Source organism: Poromitra crassiceps (assembly GCF_964638095.1).
Source record: "Poromitra crassiceps genome assembly, chromosome: 8".
Lineage (NCBI taxonomy): Eukaryota > Metazoa > Chordata > Actinopteri > Beryciformes > Melamphaidae > Poromitra > Poromitra crassiceps.
In genome coordinates this window covers 1,669,164-1,682,013 of record NC_139629.1, presented here as the reverse complement: position 1 = coordinate 1,682,013, position 12,850 = coordinate 1,669,164, and the positions used below count along the sequence as shown (strand labels likewise).

General features: G+C 41.9%; 1 protein-coding gene across 2 annotated transcripts in view; it reads left to right on the top strand.

Moving 5' to 3' along the window:
- The window catches only part of parp14rs1 (poly(ADP-ribose) polymerase family member 14-related sequence 1), a 44,739-nt gene that overhangs the window by 2,114 nt on the left and 29,775 nt on the right, over positions 1–12,850 (top strand). The window contains exons 3-9 of one of the 2 annotated variants that reach the window (XM_083642078.1): positions 1,218–1,248; positions 4,653–4,790; positions 4,945–5,223; positions 6,839–7,063; positions 7,252–9,518; positions 9,756–9,986; positions 11,351–11,572. In XM_083642078.1, the coding sequence (XP_083498204.1) occupies positions 1,218–1,248; positions 4,653–4,790; positions 4,945–5,223; positions 6,839–7,063; positions 7,252–9,518; positions 9,756–9,986; positions 11,351–11,572 (3,393 nt within the window). The remainder of the gene's footprint in view (positions 1–1,217; positions 1,249–4,652; positions 4,791–4,944; positions 5,224–6,838; positions 7,064–7,251; positions 9,519–9,755; positions 9,987–11,350; positions 11,573–12,850) is intronic. The other variant, XM_083642079.1, reaches the window with a different exon arrangement.

Genomic DNA, 12,850 nt, shown 5'->3' with positions numbered 1-12,850 from the left:
AGGGAGAGCACAGCCCCCATATAACATCAAGGCTATACATAAACATTTACAACAGACCTCGGTATATCAACAATGTTAACAACAGCCAGATCATCAGCAACAATCAACGACAATGTACATTAAAAAACTTCACCGCTGCAGCAGGAAGGAAGGACTTCCTAAATCTCTCTGAAGAGCATCTGACAAGCCTGTCACTAAGAGCTCTTCAGGTCGCTAAAAACAAGGAACATTGGGTGATCCTCATTGTGCATGATGGTCTTGAGCTTCCTGTCCATTCTTTGCTCTAAGATCATTTCCAAGGAGTTCGGGGTCAAGCCAATGATGGATTTGGTCAAAAGCATCGAGCATTTGGTTGTGATTAAAGTGTCATTTTATTGGCCTATATGATATTGGCAGAAATGTTGGTTTCGACCGATGCAATATTATTTCATTTGTTTAGTAAGATGACAGAGGATGTTCTGTTGGTTATCTTAGCTGTAAGGATAAGAGAGATTCAGTATTCATAATCCACACTATGTAAACCTTTGTCAAAATGGCAAATGTGTAAAATTCTGAGATGGAAAAATTTGTTGATAGTGTCATCACATCACATGAGAGGCACAAACTAGGGGCCATGTTCACATTACAGGCAAATCCGATTTGCTGCTAAAGTCATTAATCATCATTATTTCATTTGGGAGTGTCTGCTCACTGCCACAAATCTGATTTGGGCAAGTGTTCAAGTCGGATGTGTGTCCAGATACAATGAGCCAATGAGCCAACATACAATGTTTCTGGCAGTGTTTGCATGTCTGCTCTCTGCTCTTCAAGTCCCAAATCTGATTTGGGTGATCAGCGCGTCCACACTGAAGTCACATCAGTCGAAAGCAGATTGGAAACTACCTCCATATGTGGTTTGGGACAAGTGACACAAATCAGACTTGGAGCATCCAGACTCATAAAACCAATCTGGATAGAATCATTAATAGGTCACAAATCGGATTTGGCCTCCTAGTCTGAACATGGCCATACTGTATGCAATTAAACATTTCATTTCACTTCATTGCAAAGTGTAACTGCATAAGGGATCTATAGCCATGTGGCACATTTGGGTGTACGCTGCTTGTTTTATCCTCTATTATGATCGCCCTGAAAACCAATTAACATTCAGGGCTTTATGTAAGGCTTCAGAACTCCATGTTAAATTAAGTTAAATTAAGTTTTCTCATTGTGTATAGGAACCTCCATCTGAAAACCTCAACAAGCCCTGTAAGTATTGACAAAGTCTTGTGTTTAGTAGTTAAGCTTTTTGTTGAAAGGCAACATTTTGAATATTGCCTCTAATCCTACTAGCTATGCCATATTGCCATGTTTTTCTGACTTCTGACTGTCTCTACACACACACACACACACACACACACACACACACACACTACCTCTTCCACTCTGCAAACTCACCACAGCAGCAGAGATGTCAGGCAGGACTAGGGGTGTCAACGGTTACATTTTCTAAATGTGTACACTGGACCTTCTGGTAGCGTGTGACCGGTTAACCGGATGTTTGTTTTGTTTTTGGACCGCATTTGCGCATTGTGACCAATGCGTCCTTACGTGCAACGTACTGCACTTGTATGAAAACTTTTAACGATAAAGTTATCATCTGTAGCTTACAGGCAGTAGATGTCCACTAAACTTATTTTTCTGACAGTTAAATGCTGGAAGAGCGCTGATGAGCGCCGATCCCAGCACACCACACAACATGCAAGGACGCAGATAGAAAACGACGTTAGCAGCGGTAGCTAGCTTGATAGCTAACAGTCAGCTAACAACACATACTGTGATAAAAAGCACCGCACTCACCAGGCAGAAATATTAAGTGTCTGTCTAGCCAATCTGCTTCCACTATTGAGCCTTTCTGTCTCTGTAGTGATAGTTTCTCCATATGATTAGTTGCCTGAAAATGAGCTCCCGCAGCAGCGCCTTTCTGAAACCACTGCTGAGTTAACGTTATCTCCTTCCCCGCACACTGTCCACTGGGACCACCGCTCCCCGGCGCACCGCCAGCACCCAACTGACAGGAATACGCTTAGTGGACACACGCACAGTTTCTTTTTGATGAGAAATGAATGATTGCAAGTCCAGAACACAGTAAAATCATTCTCAAAACTTTATTTAAAAGGACACACACAAAAAGACGTGTAAACGGTTATTGATTATTTAATATCCGTGTAGTCGTCTACACGGTGACATCCCTAGGCAGGACCTCAGTTTCCTAGCCTGTATGTGATGAGGCATATTAGTGCTAGTTACAAACCTAATCAAATAATAATACAAGTCTGTTTACTGTTTCTTTTATACATTGAATTACAGCATCACCACTAAACACGTTAAAAATAAATGTATTATTTTTTATAGCACTTGTGTCAAGAAGTCACAAAGTGACAAGACTAGGCTAGCCTAATAAAGCCGGACCCAGGCTGCTGCCACTCACACATAAGAGCTACTGTAGGCCAAAGTTCAGTTCTTAAAATGAACTAATTCATGTAATCACGTTCATAGTTTACAATTTTGAATTTTGAAATAAATGGCAGGATAAATCTGGGTGGGGAAAGCGTAAAAAGCAGCGTTTGCCCCTCCCGCATTACCACCACTCAGATGCCCTTCAGCAGCAAGGCCCTTAGCCCCAACCGCACCAGTGGAGCTGATCAGTGGCCAGCGCGTGATTTCTAACCCCACATAGGATAAGCAATAACCACGCCTTGTGGCGCCGGGATTGGCCAGGAGCATTGAAGCTTGGGACTAAAGCACCTGGGGTTTTTCATCTTTTAAAATAAAGATGTTTAAAAAACTATTGCTTGTTACATTTTCAGTGCTGTACCTTTTCTCTGGGTAAGAATTGAGCTTGAAATTAACGATATGATACATTATATTATATGAGCTATGAACGTGAACACAACACCGTTTATATTATTGCATGTTTTTGTAGATTGTGTACATTGTGTAGATTACAATTATTATGCTTATTATTATTATTACTATGCTAAGGAAGGTAAGTGACCATAATTCATTTCAATGTCCGCTCTCAATATCGCTGTCTGTTCTCAAGAGCTATTCAGTTGGTTCATGAAATCGCTGGGCTGCGTGCCCTCCAGTGTTGCTCCTGGCCAATCCCGGCGCCACAGGGCGTGGTTATTGCTTATCCTATGTGGGGTTAGAAATCACAAGTGGCCAGCAGATCAGAATGTGGTTGTACTGGTCAGCTTGGTGTGACAGAGCATTGTTCTCAGTGAGACTCCCTCTGTATAATTAGAAAGGTAAAAAAAAATGAACAGTTCACAACGTTAGTTTAGTTTTTCAATGCAGATTAGAGCAGCACAGTATGCTTCCCCCCCCCCTGTTAAAATAAATAAACTGAAACTGAAACATTACAATTTGAGATCACAAAACTAAATTCATCGTGTTCCCAATAGTAACAACTGAATTTGCTAAACATGCCTCAATTTTCTGCTTACCATGGAGTGCTCATGCTTTTAACTGATGTATTGAGGTTTATTATTGCGTATTTATTTTTCTTGTTTGTTCATTTAAATCATTCATTTATTTTACAGCTGTGTTTTTCTTCTCGATTGTTTTAATGTTGTATTATGCGGCCTTTATTGAGCAGGGCCCACATTGAGATGCAAATCTCACATTGAGATGCAAATCTCAATGTAAATACCCTGCTTAAATAAATGACAAATAATATAAAGAGGAGGCAGACCAGAATACAAACTGTAGAAGGAACACAGGGAGCAATAAAAAAATATAGGATGACCAACAAGGCTTACAAGTTGCAACTGATATGAACTCTATGCCTTTTCTATAGAATATTTATAAGATGATAAAGCCAATATTTATTTTTATTTCCTGTTGGTATAGTCTACTAATAATTAGTCAAAGCCCACCTCCTACTCCTTCTGTACCGTGGTATCATAGAATCCATCCTCCTATACTGCGCCACCTGCTACTTCACCATGCTCCACCTCAACAATAGAAACAAGCTCCTCACAATCACAAACAAATCCTCTAAAATAATTGGCCTCCCCACTCCCAACCTACCAGCCCTCATTGACTCTGCCAGAACCCGTAGAGCACTGACCATAGCACACAACCCCAGTCCCCATGTTTCAACCTCCTCCCCTCCGGCCGCAGATACAGACAATTACTCTGCAAAAACAAAACTCGCTTTGTGAGGAGTTTTGTACCCTCAGCCATAACTGCACTAAACAGTCTAAGCAAATAGTTCACAAACCTGTATGTGGTGCTCTTTATGATGTCCTTCCTGTTGCCTATAAGTGTGTCTATTTGTTCAATGTTTGATGTGCACTGTTTTGATGTATAGACTGTGAAAACAAATGTCCTCTAAGGAGGACAATAAATTATGAATCTGAATCTGAAATGGTGAAGCTGCCCTTTGCCTTTCCATCAAGGCATCATCTAAAATAAAATATTATTTGGATTTTTTTGGGGGGGTCTCTGCATAGTTCCATTGTGTTATTTCATAGTTATGTATTTACTGCTATTTTAAAATGTGGAAACATAGGTAAAATATATAAAGAAAAATGTTTGTGTCCAAACATTTGACTGGTAGTGTATGTATTTAGGCTTGATTTCTATCATTTGTGTGTTTCTAGTAGTAGATAATGATGAGCCGTACAGTTCATCAGGCAGTAATGACCAAAGGGACACCCATCACAAGCCGCCAGCTAAACGGAAGGCAGATGCTGCTGTGTCACCAAGCAAAGAGATAGTGCACAAAAAGCACGTGGTTGGTCAGTAGTAATGTGTTGAATAGTTTAAGCATGTTATTAAACTATATCCACATAGTGAGATCCATACAGAATATCTTTTTGTGTTAATTGTCGGGTTAGCTCACGTCATGAAGAAATGTGTGTTGAGTCACTTAGCACCATGTCTCATTACCAGGTGACGATGCTGCAAACATCAAAGGAGCAGGTGGAGATGGAGGCACGCCCGCAGCTGTAGTTCAGACAGAGACGGAAAGCAGAGATGATGAGATGGCAGACGTCGAGCCGTGCTCCACCTCGGCTGTTTTAGGCAATCTTCCACAGAGCATGAACCACGAGTTTCTGGAGATGCTGGTGGAGAACATTTTAAAGGTTCCAGACTCTCCTTCCCGAAAGTTCAGTTTGGAGGTCCTGCCTGACATCTCCGCTGCTGTGGTGACTTTCCAGAGTGGAAAAGGTAGTCGTGTGTGTGTGTGTGTGTGTGTGTGTGTGCGTTAGGGATGGGCATCGAATTTCGAATTTTCGAATAATCGTTGTTATTATCAAGGTCGACTTTTATTATTGAAAGTCGAAATTCTGATTTTTTTTTTTTTTTTTTTTTTTTTAGTGAAATGTTGCATTGTCTCCCCTGATTCTAAGTATAGTCGAATCGCTTGGTTTGAGCAAGTAAAACAATTTGTATAAACATTTTAAGCAAGGTTTATGGAAAAATGAATGGCGGATGAAATCCCATGAAGAGGGAAAGGGGGTGACTTTGGCACCCCTTTGGCACTCAGACCTGAGCCTACTAAATATTTAATGAACCACTCATGATTGTCAAAACTGTTTTTTATTTTCGAAAATGTCAATGTCATGTAACATGTTCTTTACTTCAGTGGTGCAATGCTTGTTTGAGCTAAAAATCCACAGCAGAAGCTTTTTCTATTAATTAATAAAGCCTTAGACGAATCAGGGGAGACAATGCAACATTTCACTCAAAAAATAAAAAATAAAATACATTTTAATTTTTTTTTACATTTTTATTTTTATTTTCGAATTTCGATTAAAAGTCGACTTTGGCCAGTGAATTTCGAATAGTGTTTTTGCTAGAAATGCCCATCCCTAGTGTGCGTGCGTGCGTGCGTGCGTTGGCAATAGCTGGGCAGTATGGTTGAAATCAATTACCACGATAATCATAAGGATTTATTTTACATCGAGATATCACAATATGGATTATTTGTGCAAAATCACATAAAATTAATCGCATTGAAGTGCTTGTAATGTAAGGGTGATGCCAAACAAAACAAAAAAATTCAAATAGCCATTTGAATCAGTTTTATTTTCTATTTTTTTATTTTTTTATTTTTTATTTTTTTTGACAGTTTTTCTTTAATTACACACAAGACAAGAAACAAGACAATAAACAAAAACACAACATGCACATACAAGGGAGAGGGAAGTGAAGGTGAGAAAACAAAAACAACCAACAACAACAAACATCCCCCACAACAGCAATGCAATACAGAGTCAAGCAACCGTTCATAACTATTTCAGTATAGAATGTTATGGCAAACAACGATGCCAATGTCAACAGGAATCCGGCTAGAGCGGGTACCATCCACAATGAATAAAGAAAACATCCACCTTATATTGTATAGGAAACTATCTAGGCTGTAAGGCTAGCGATTGATAAGCTAAAGAGTTTCTCACCAGGTCCCACAACTTAGTAGGACCGATATCAAGGTCCCCCAGCCTCCCAGTAACTCTTTTCATACTTAACAAGTCTAAAAAACCACTCACCCAGTCCTCTATTAAAAATAATCAGTTTTAAATAAAACGCTTGTTATCAATTTGACAACAGACTTGTGTATTACTATCAGAATATCACAATATTGTTCTACTCAAAGGTGATAAATATTGATAAGTTGAGGAATGTTAAACTCAGAAGTATACCCAAATCTTTTTATTCTTTTATCTTCTTTTTATTCTTTTATTCTTTTTTTTCTTTCTTTTTCTTTTTTTTCCAAATGAGGGCTGTACAGTGTGTGGAAGTGATCATGTCTGACTGCTTAATTTCTATCCCTAACTGACAGAGAACACCGATTTTCTTACAAGCTGCCCCACCAACGGGATGTTCAAGAAAAAGAAATTATCAGTCCAACCTCTTGAAGTCACAGCCAAAGTTAGAGCTGAAGACATACCAGATGTTAGCACTGATCACCTCTGCCTATATTTTGAGAATGTGGAAGAGGATGTGGTCGATGTCACGCGTAATGAGGAGGAACAGTCTGCCATCATCACCTTTAAAGACCATCATGGTAGTGCAGTTATGCTTCTTTTTTTTATCAATAGCCTATATGATAGTATGATAAATATGTAAATCTTAATTTCAATATGTATTCACAATTTTAATGAACAAGGAACAATTAACACTTTCATGAGGTCTAGATGATACATCTATGTAATATTTAAGATATTAAAAAGATGTATTTGCTTTCCCATCTAGCTGTTGACAGAATCATCAAGAAGAAGCTTGCCATCGAACAGAAACCGATCAGAGTTTTTCCTTTTTACGAATCTTTGGGAACAGCCCTCTATGGCAAAGACCGACCCACGCTCAAACTCCCTGCTGCTTTCTCTGAGAGCGTTGATGATGCTATATGGACATACCTTAACGCCAAGCATGAAGCTGCAGCAACCGTTCATAGCGAGCTGGCAAAGCACTTCTGCAAGGTAGACCTCCAACAGTCTCCTGTGTGCTTCAGCCCCTTACCTTCTCTACTGCAGCAAAAGCATGTCAAAGCCAAGGACATCCAACAGTGGACACAGGTGGTAAAGATGGCCTTTGAACAAGCCGTGTCAAAGTTCAAATCCCTGCAGCTTCAGCCTGAGCCAGGGGCATGGGAAGAGTCTGAAGAGAAGATCAGAGAAGCTCTGTTGAATGAGGCTGTGGCTGTAGTCGCAGATAAAGCCAGTGGCGTCTTGTCGGTGGTTGGCTTTGAGGAAGATGTAATCAGACTGAAGCAGACTGTTTATGAAATCTTTAACAGGATCGCTGAAAAGGTACAGCGGGAGAAATTGTGCATAACAGACACAATCAATTTGTCGCCATCCGTTTTCGACATCCTATGTCAAGATGGTCTTCAGGACAAGCTGTTGATTGAATACCCAGAGCTAAAAATAGCATACAAAAACGAGAGCCAGGATTTGTCATTAACTGGCTTAAGCCATGAGGTTTTGGGTGCAAGCAAAAGGGTAGTTAATGGAGTCACGTCACTAAAACGAAGGATTTTAGAAATGGATGACTCTGTGCTTGAGTTTTTGAAGGATGAAGATCAAGAAGTTCTGACAAGCAATCTCCTCACATCTAAGAACATCGATGCAGCACTTGAGATAAGTGGGAAGAGAGTGCAGCTCCTTGCTGTTTCAGACAGAGCTCTGAACGAAGCGGAGGATCAACTGAGCACACTGCTGACCTGCCAATACATCGCTGTTGAAGATAGGGATGTCCTGAACAAGCCTGAGTGGCAGGACATCGTCGCTCGGTTGGAGGAGGCCAACAATGATTCATTCAGGAAAATTCTGATTCAGACCCCTGCTTTTCAGACGAGTCAGCAAGTGGTGGTGTCAGGCTACAAGGATAGCGTTAGGACAGTTAGAAATGAACTTGATGACTTCTTACAGCAGAATGCTCAAGTTGAAGAAACTGTTGTGGTCAAGCCCGACATCATTGTCAAATATATTGAGAAACATAACAGAGATGCCTGGTGGGACCAAGTGGAACACAAAGTGGAGGTTTCTTTCAGGAAAGAGGCCATCTACTTAAGTGGTTCTAGAGTCGATGTCACAGACTGCAAGACTTTGTTTGAAGACTTGATCTCTTCTGTATTCTCTAATGTTTTAAAAGTCTCCAAGCCTGGAGCAAAGAAGTTCTTCCAGGAAAAAGAAGCAATGTACATTTCCTCAGTCATGAGTGAGACTGGTTGCTTGGTCCAATTGGCCGATGAGACTGGTAGTGGGCAGGACAACGTGGCCCCTGGAAAAGTACCAAAACCCACGTACCAGCTTGAGACACCTGATGGAGTAGAAATAGCTGTTTGCAAGGCTGATATGTGCAGTTACCCAGTGAGTGTAGTTGTCAACGCTTCTAATCAGGACTTGAAACATAACGGAGGTCTTGCAGGAGCACTTGTGAATGCTGCTGGCGCTCAGTTGCAGGATGAATGTGACAAACTGATCAAGTCAAAGGGACAGCTCCGGCCTGGAGACTGTGTCATGACCGGTGCAGGCGGGCGGCTTTGGTGCAAAAAAATCATCCATGCGGTGGGGCCCAGTTTTGATCAAGCGAACCCCCTCAAGGCCGTGGGGCTGCTGAGAAGAGCTGTGAAAGGAAGCTTAGAGCTGGCTGAAACGCACAGCTGCCTCTCTGTGGCTCTGCCTGCCATCAGCAGCAACCTGGGGTTTCCTCTCAGCTTGTGTGCAGACACCATCGTGGAAGCAGTGAAGGGACATTGTGATGACAAATATGGCAACAACACGCTGAAGAAGATCCATTTGCTGAGCATTGATGATGGCACGATTACTGCTATGGAGGCGGCTGTCAAGAGGGAGTTTGGAACCCATGGCGTCAGTCATTCTCAACAGAATCTGCCTAAGAGACCCAGCCAGACTCCGCAAGTGAGACGTGTTCAGAATCCGAGCAGCTCGGATCAAATGCTGACCAAAGAGGGCTTGAGCATCACTCTGACGAAAGGGAATATCCAGGATGCCACGGTAATTAATATATATTATGTAACAATAAGAGCCCACAATCAACTAGTTTAAAAATTTAATATTCCTACAAAGAGATTTGATTAGATATCAGCTATTGACCCTATCATCTGGCTTTTGAGTGCAGTCATAAGTGTAGGCTAATAGGAATTTTAAGACTATGAAAATGATAGGAAAAAAATTATATGAAAATGTAATATATGAAATGAAATTGAAAGCATTCTGTTAACACGTTCTTAGACTGAGGTGATCGTGAATACTGTGGCTGAAGATCTTGTGCTGACGAGAGGAGCAGTTTCAAATGCGATCGTTGGCGTGGCCGGACCCAAACTTCAGGAGTTGGTGAAAGAAAAGCAAACTAACGGAAATCAAGGCGATGTCATCATTACTGATGCCTGCAAGCTGAAGAGCAAAAAGGTCTTTCATGCAGTGGCGCCTCATTGGGACAATGGACAAGGCACAGCTCAGAAGGTAAAGTGTTCAACTGTGAGGGATATTTATCTATTTACTCAGTCCTGTATTTAATCAGATTACATCTGATTTGATTTTAACCCAGGTTAGTCCTGCTGTTACAGCAGAAACGCCTAAATCAGATTATTGCCATTATCTGTCTGATTAGTCTCAGTTATTGGATTATTGTGTTCATGTAAATTGTAAACGCACTCAATGACTTTTTCTCTTTTTTCTTTATTGCACATCTTGCAGAAGATAATTGGATTGATGATAATGTAACTCTCAAGTTTCATTCAACCATAGTCAGTTGAGGTAGTGGGGTCACTGTACAAGTAAAAACAAAACATAAAATGGAAAGTACATGCATTATTGTATGTTCGACAGCAGGGATACTCAACTTGCTTTGCCCGGGGGCCACTTTCGTGAAATGATAGAAGGCCAGGGGCCAGTTGATAAACAAACAATATACATTTTTCTGTAGCGGATTGTAGCTTTTTGGGGTGTCAGCCGGAGTTTATTCTGACACCGGATAGTTAGTTAGGTTAAGTACATACATAAGTGCCTGGGTAGCGAGCAGACGGCGGTATTGGACAATTTAGCAGCTAAATCATAGATTATTGAAAGATATTCCATATTCCAGACTGAAATGCTATAACAGAAGTGGAGTATTGGCCAGAAGGACATGAACATTTGGACACTTATTGAGCGGGTATCTTGCATGTTGTGTTCAGGTGCACTGTACATTATTTTTTATTTTTTTGCAATTCCATCGCGGGCCGCGATGCATGCCGTATGTGGCCCACGGGCCACAAGTTGAGTATCACTGTTCTACAGTAATAGGATTTGTTGCATCGCAAACATCTACTTGTTTGTTTTTATATCTTGTTTGCAAGGACTGCTAAATACCTGTAACATTAGGTGCCCGGTAGATTCCCTGCCTATATGTACCAACACGCGGGTCGCAGGCTCGTGCCCCATGTTACCTCCGGCCTCCATACGGGCACAATTGGCCGTGTCTGCGGGTTGGGGAGCCGGATTAAGGGTATCTGTCCTAGCGCCACCTCTGGCCGGTCTGTTTGGAGGGGAGGGGAGGGAAACGGGGAATAGCGAGATCCTCCCGGCTCCCACGCACTACGTCCTGCCGGTGAAGCTCCTCCCTGTCAGGTGAAAAGAAGTGGCAGGCGACTTCACATGTATCAGAGGTAGTCTACAACTCTCTCCAGGTCGGCAGAGGGGGTGGAACAGCGACCAGGACAGCTCGGCAGGGGGAATTGGCCAAATACTGTACATTTGGGGAGAAAACGGTGCAGGGTGGGAATACTTGCAACAGTAGTATACGGTAAACATTAATATTTTGTAACTAAAGAAAATATGTCTTCCAGATACTGAATGGCATTTTTAAGAATTGCTTGCGCCAGGCTGAGGACAGTGGGCTGACCTCCATAACCTTCCCCGCCATTGGCACAGGGAACCTGGGCTTCCCCAAAGACCTTGCAGCCTCTTCAATGTTGGATAAAATCTTGAAGTTCAGCAGTAAGAGACAACCCAAGCACCTGAAGACAGTAGTTATCGTCCTTCACCCAAGTGATGCACAGACCATCCAGGTAAAGAAGCAAAAGTGAAGACTTAAAGTCAAACTGAACCTGTTCGTCACGTGCATAAAGAGTCCGTTTCAGACTGAAAACATAGTTTGTCTAAGATGACAGGTTGAGAGGCGGGTCATAGTATCATGTCGATGATTTTATTTGACAATTCTGGGGACTGGATTGGGCTTTGGCCAATCTTGAAAAACGAACTTTTGATGTGAAAAAGTGTGAAAAACTAAAGAAATTAGATTGTTGTGATTTGTTTTGCATACATTATTAAATAGGTGCACTGCGTACCCAGGTATTTGAACTAAAAGAAAAGAAAAGTCATTCTTGGGTTCAGCTCGACTTTAACACATTGACTGCCAGCCGTTTTTTTTTTGCTGTAGGTAGCTTTTGCCAAGCCGTTTTTTGAGGATTCTGGCATGATTCTCGCTCATTTTACAAGAGCCGAGGATTCTTTTCTGCTTGGAGTTTGTCAACACAAAGTTCACAAAAGTACTAATAGAATGTGTGCTTTCTCTGTCTAAAAGAGTTAGTTTGTAGAGTTAGTAGTTATGTAGATATTAGCCGTTGAGTACAGCATGGTTTGAGCGTCTGAGACAGGAAGCTGAGATAATCGCAGTTTTGTGAAATTCAATCAAACAGGCAGAACAGTCACTTTAACCATTTATTTTTGGCATCAGTGAGAGATCAGACATCCAAACAATATAGTTCTGAACGCCCTCTCCTTCAACTCCTCCCTCCGTGGGCGTGTCTAGTGGCTTTCAGCCTGCGTTTGTCACAAGCAAGTGCTCTGCTGCTGGGAGTTTGAGCAGCCTCCCTCCCTGGCAGCGAGTTTGATCAGCCTCCCTCCCTGGCAGCGAGTGTGGATAGGTCTCACTCGTCTCTTGGGTTTGAGAGCCCCGATGAAGCCCCGTGCGACTCTAGGCTTTATGCTGCCCACACAGTCCATTTCTGGAACCCCCCACCGCAGCAGCGCGAAAGCGTCCCCGCCTACAGTATGAGAATGAGGCTCGTTCGTTTCTGACTGTAAAATCGCCAAGCCAATTTCCTTGAGAATGGAGGAAGCAGCCGCGGGAGGCTGCTTTTGGTTGACTTTATCTCTGTCGGGAGAGGACCGTCGCCACCTAGCTGGTCGGTAAAATAGATTATACACATTCAATACTTCCAATATCTCCATAGGAGACGCGGGGGGCATTGATCCACGTAGCACCGTCAAAAAAAAAAAAACGACGTATTAATACGTCGCTGGCAGTCAACCGTTGGATTATTTTTGACGTATTCATACGTCAA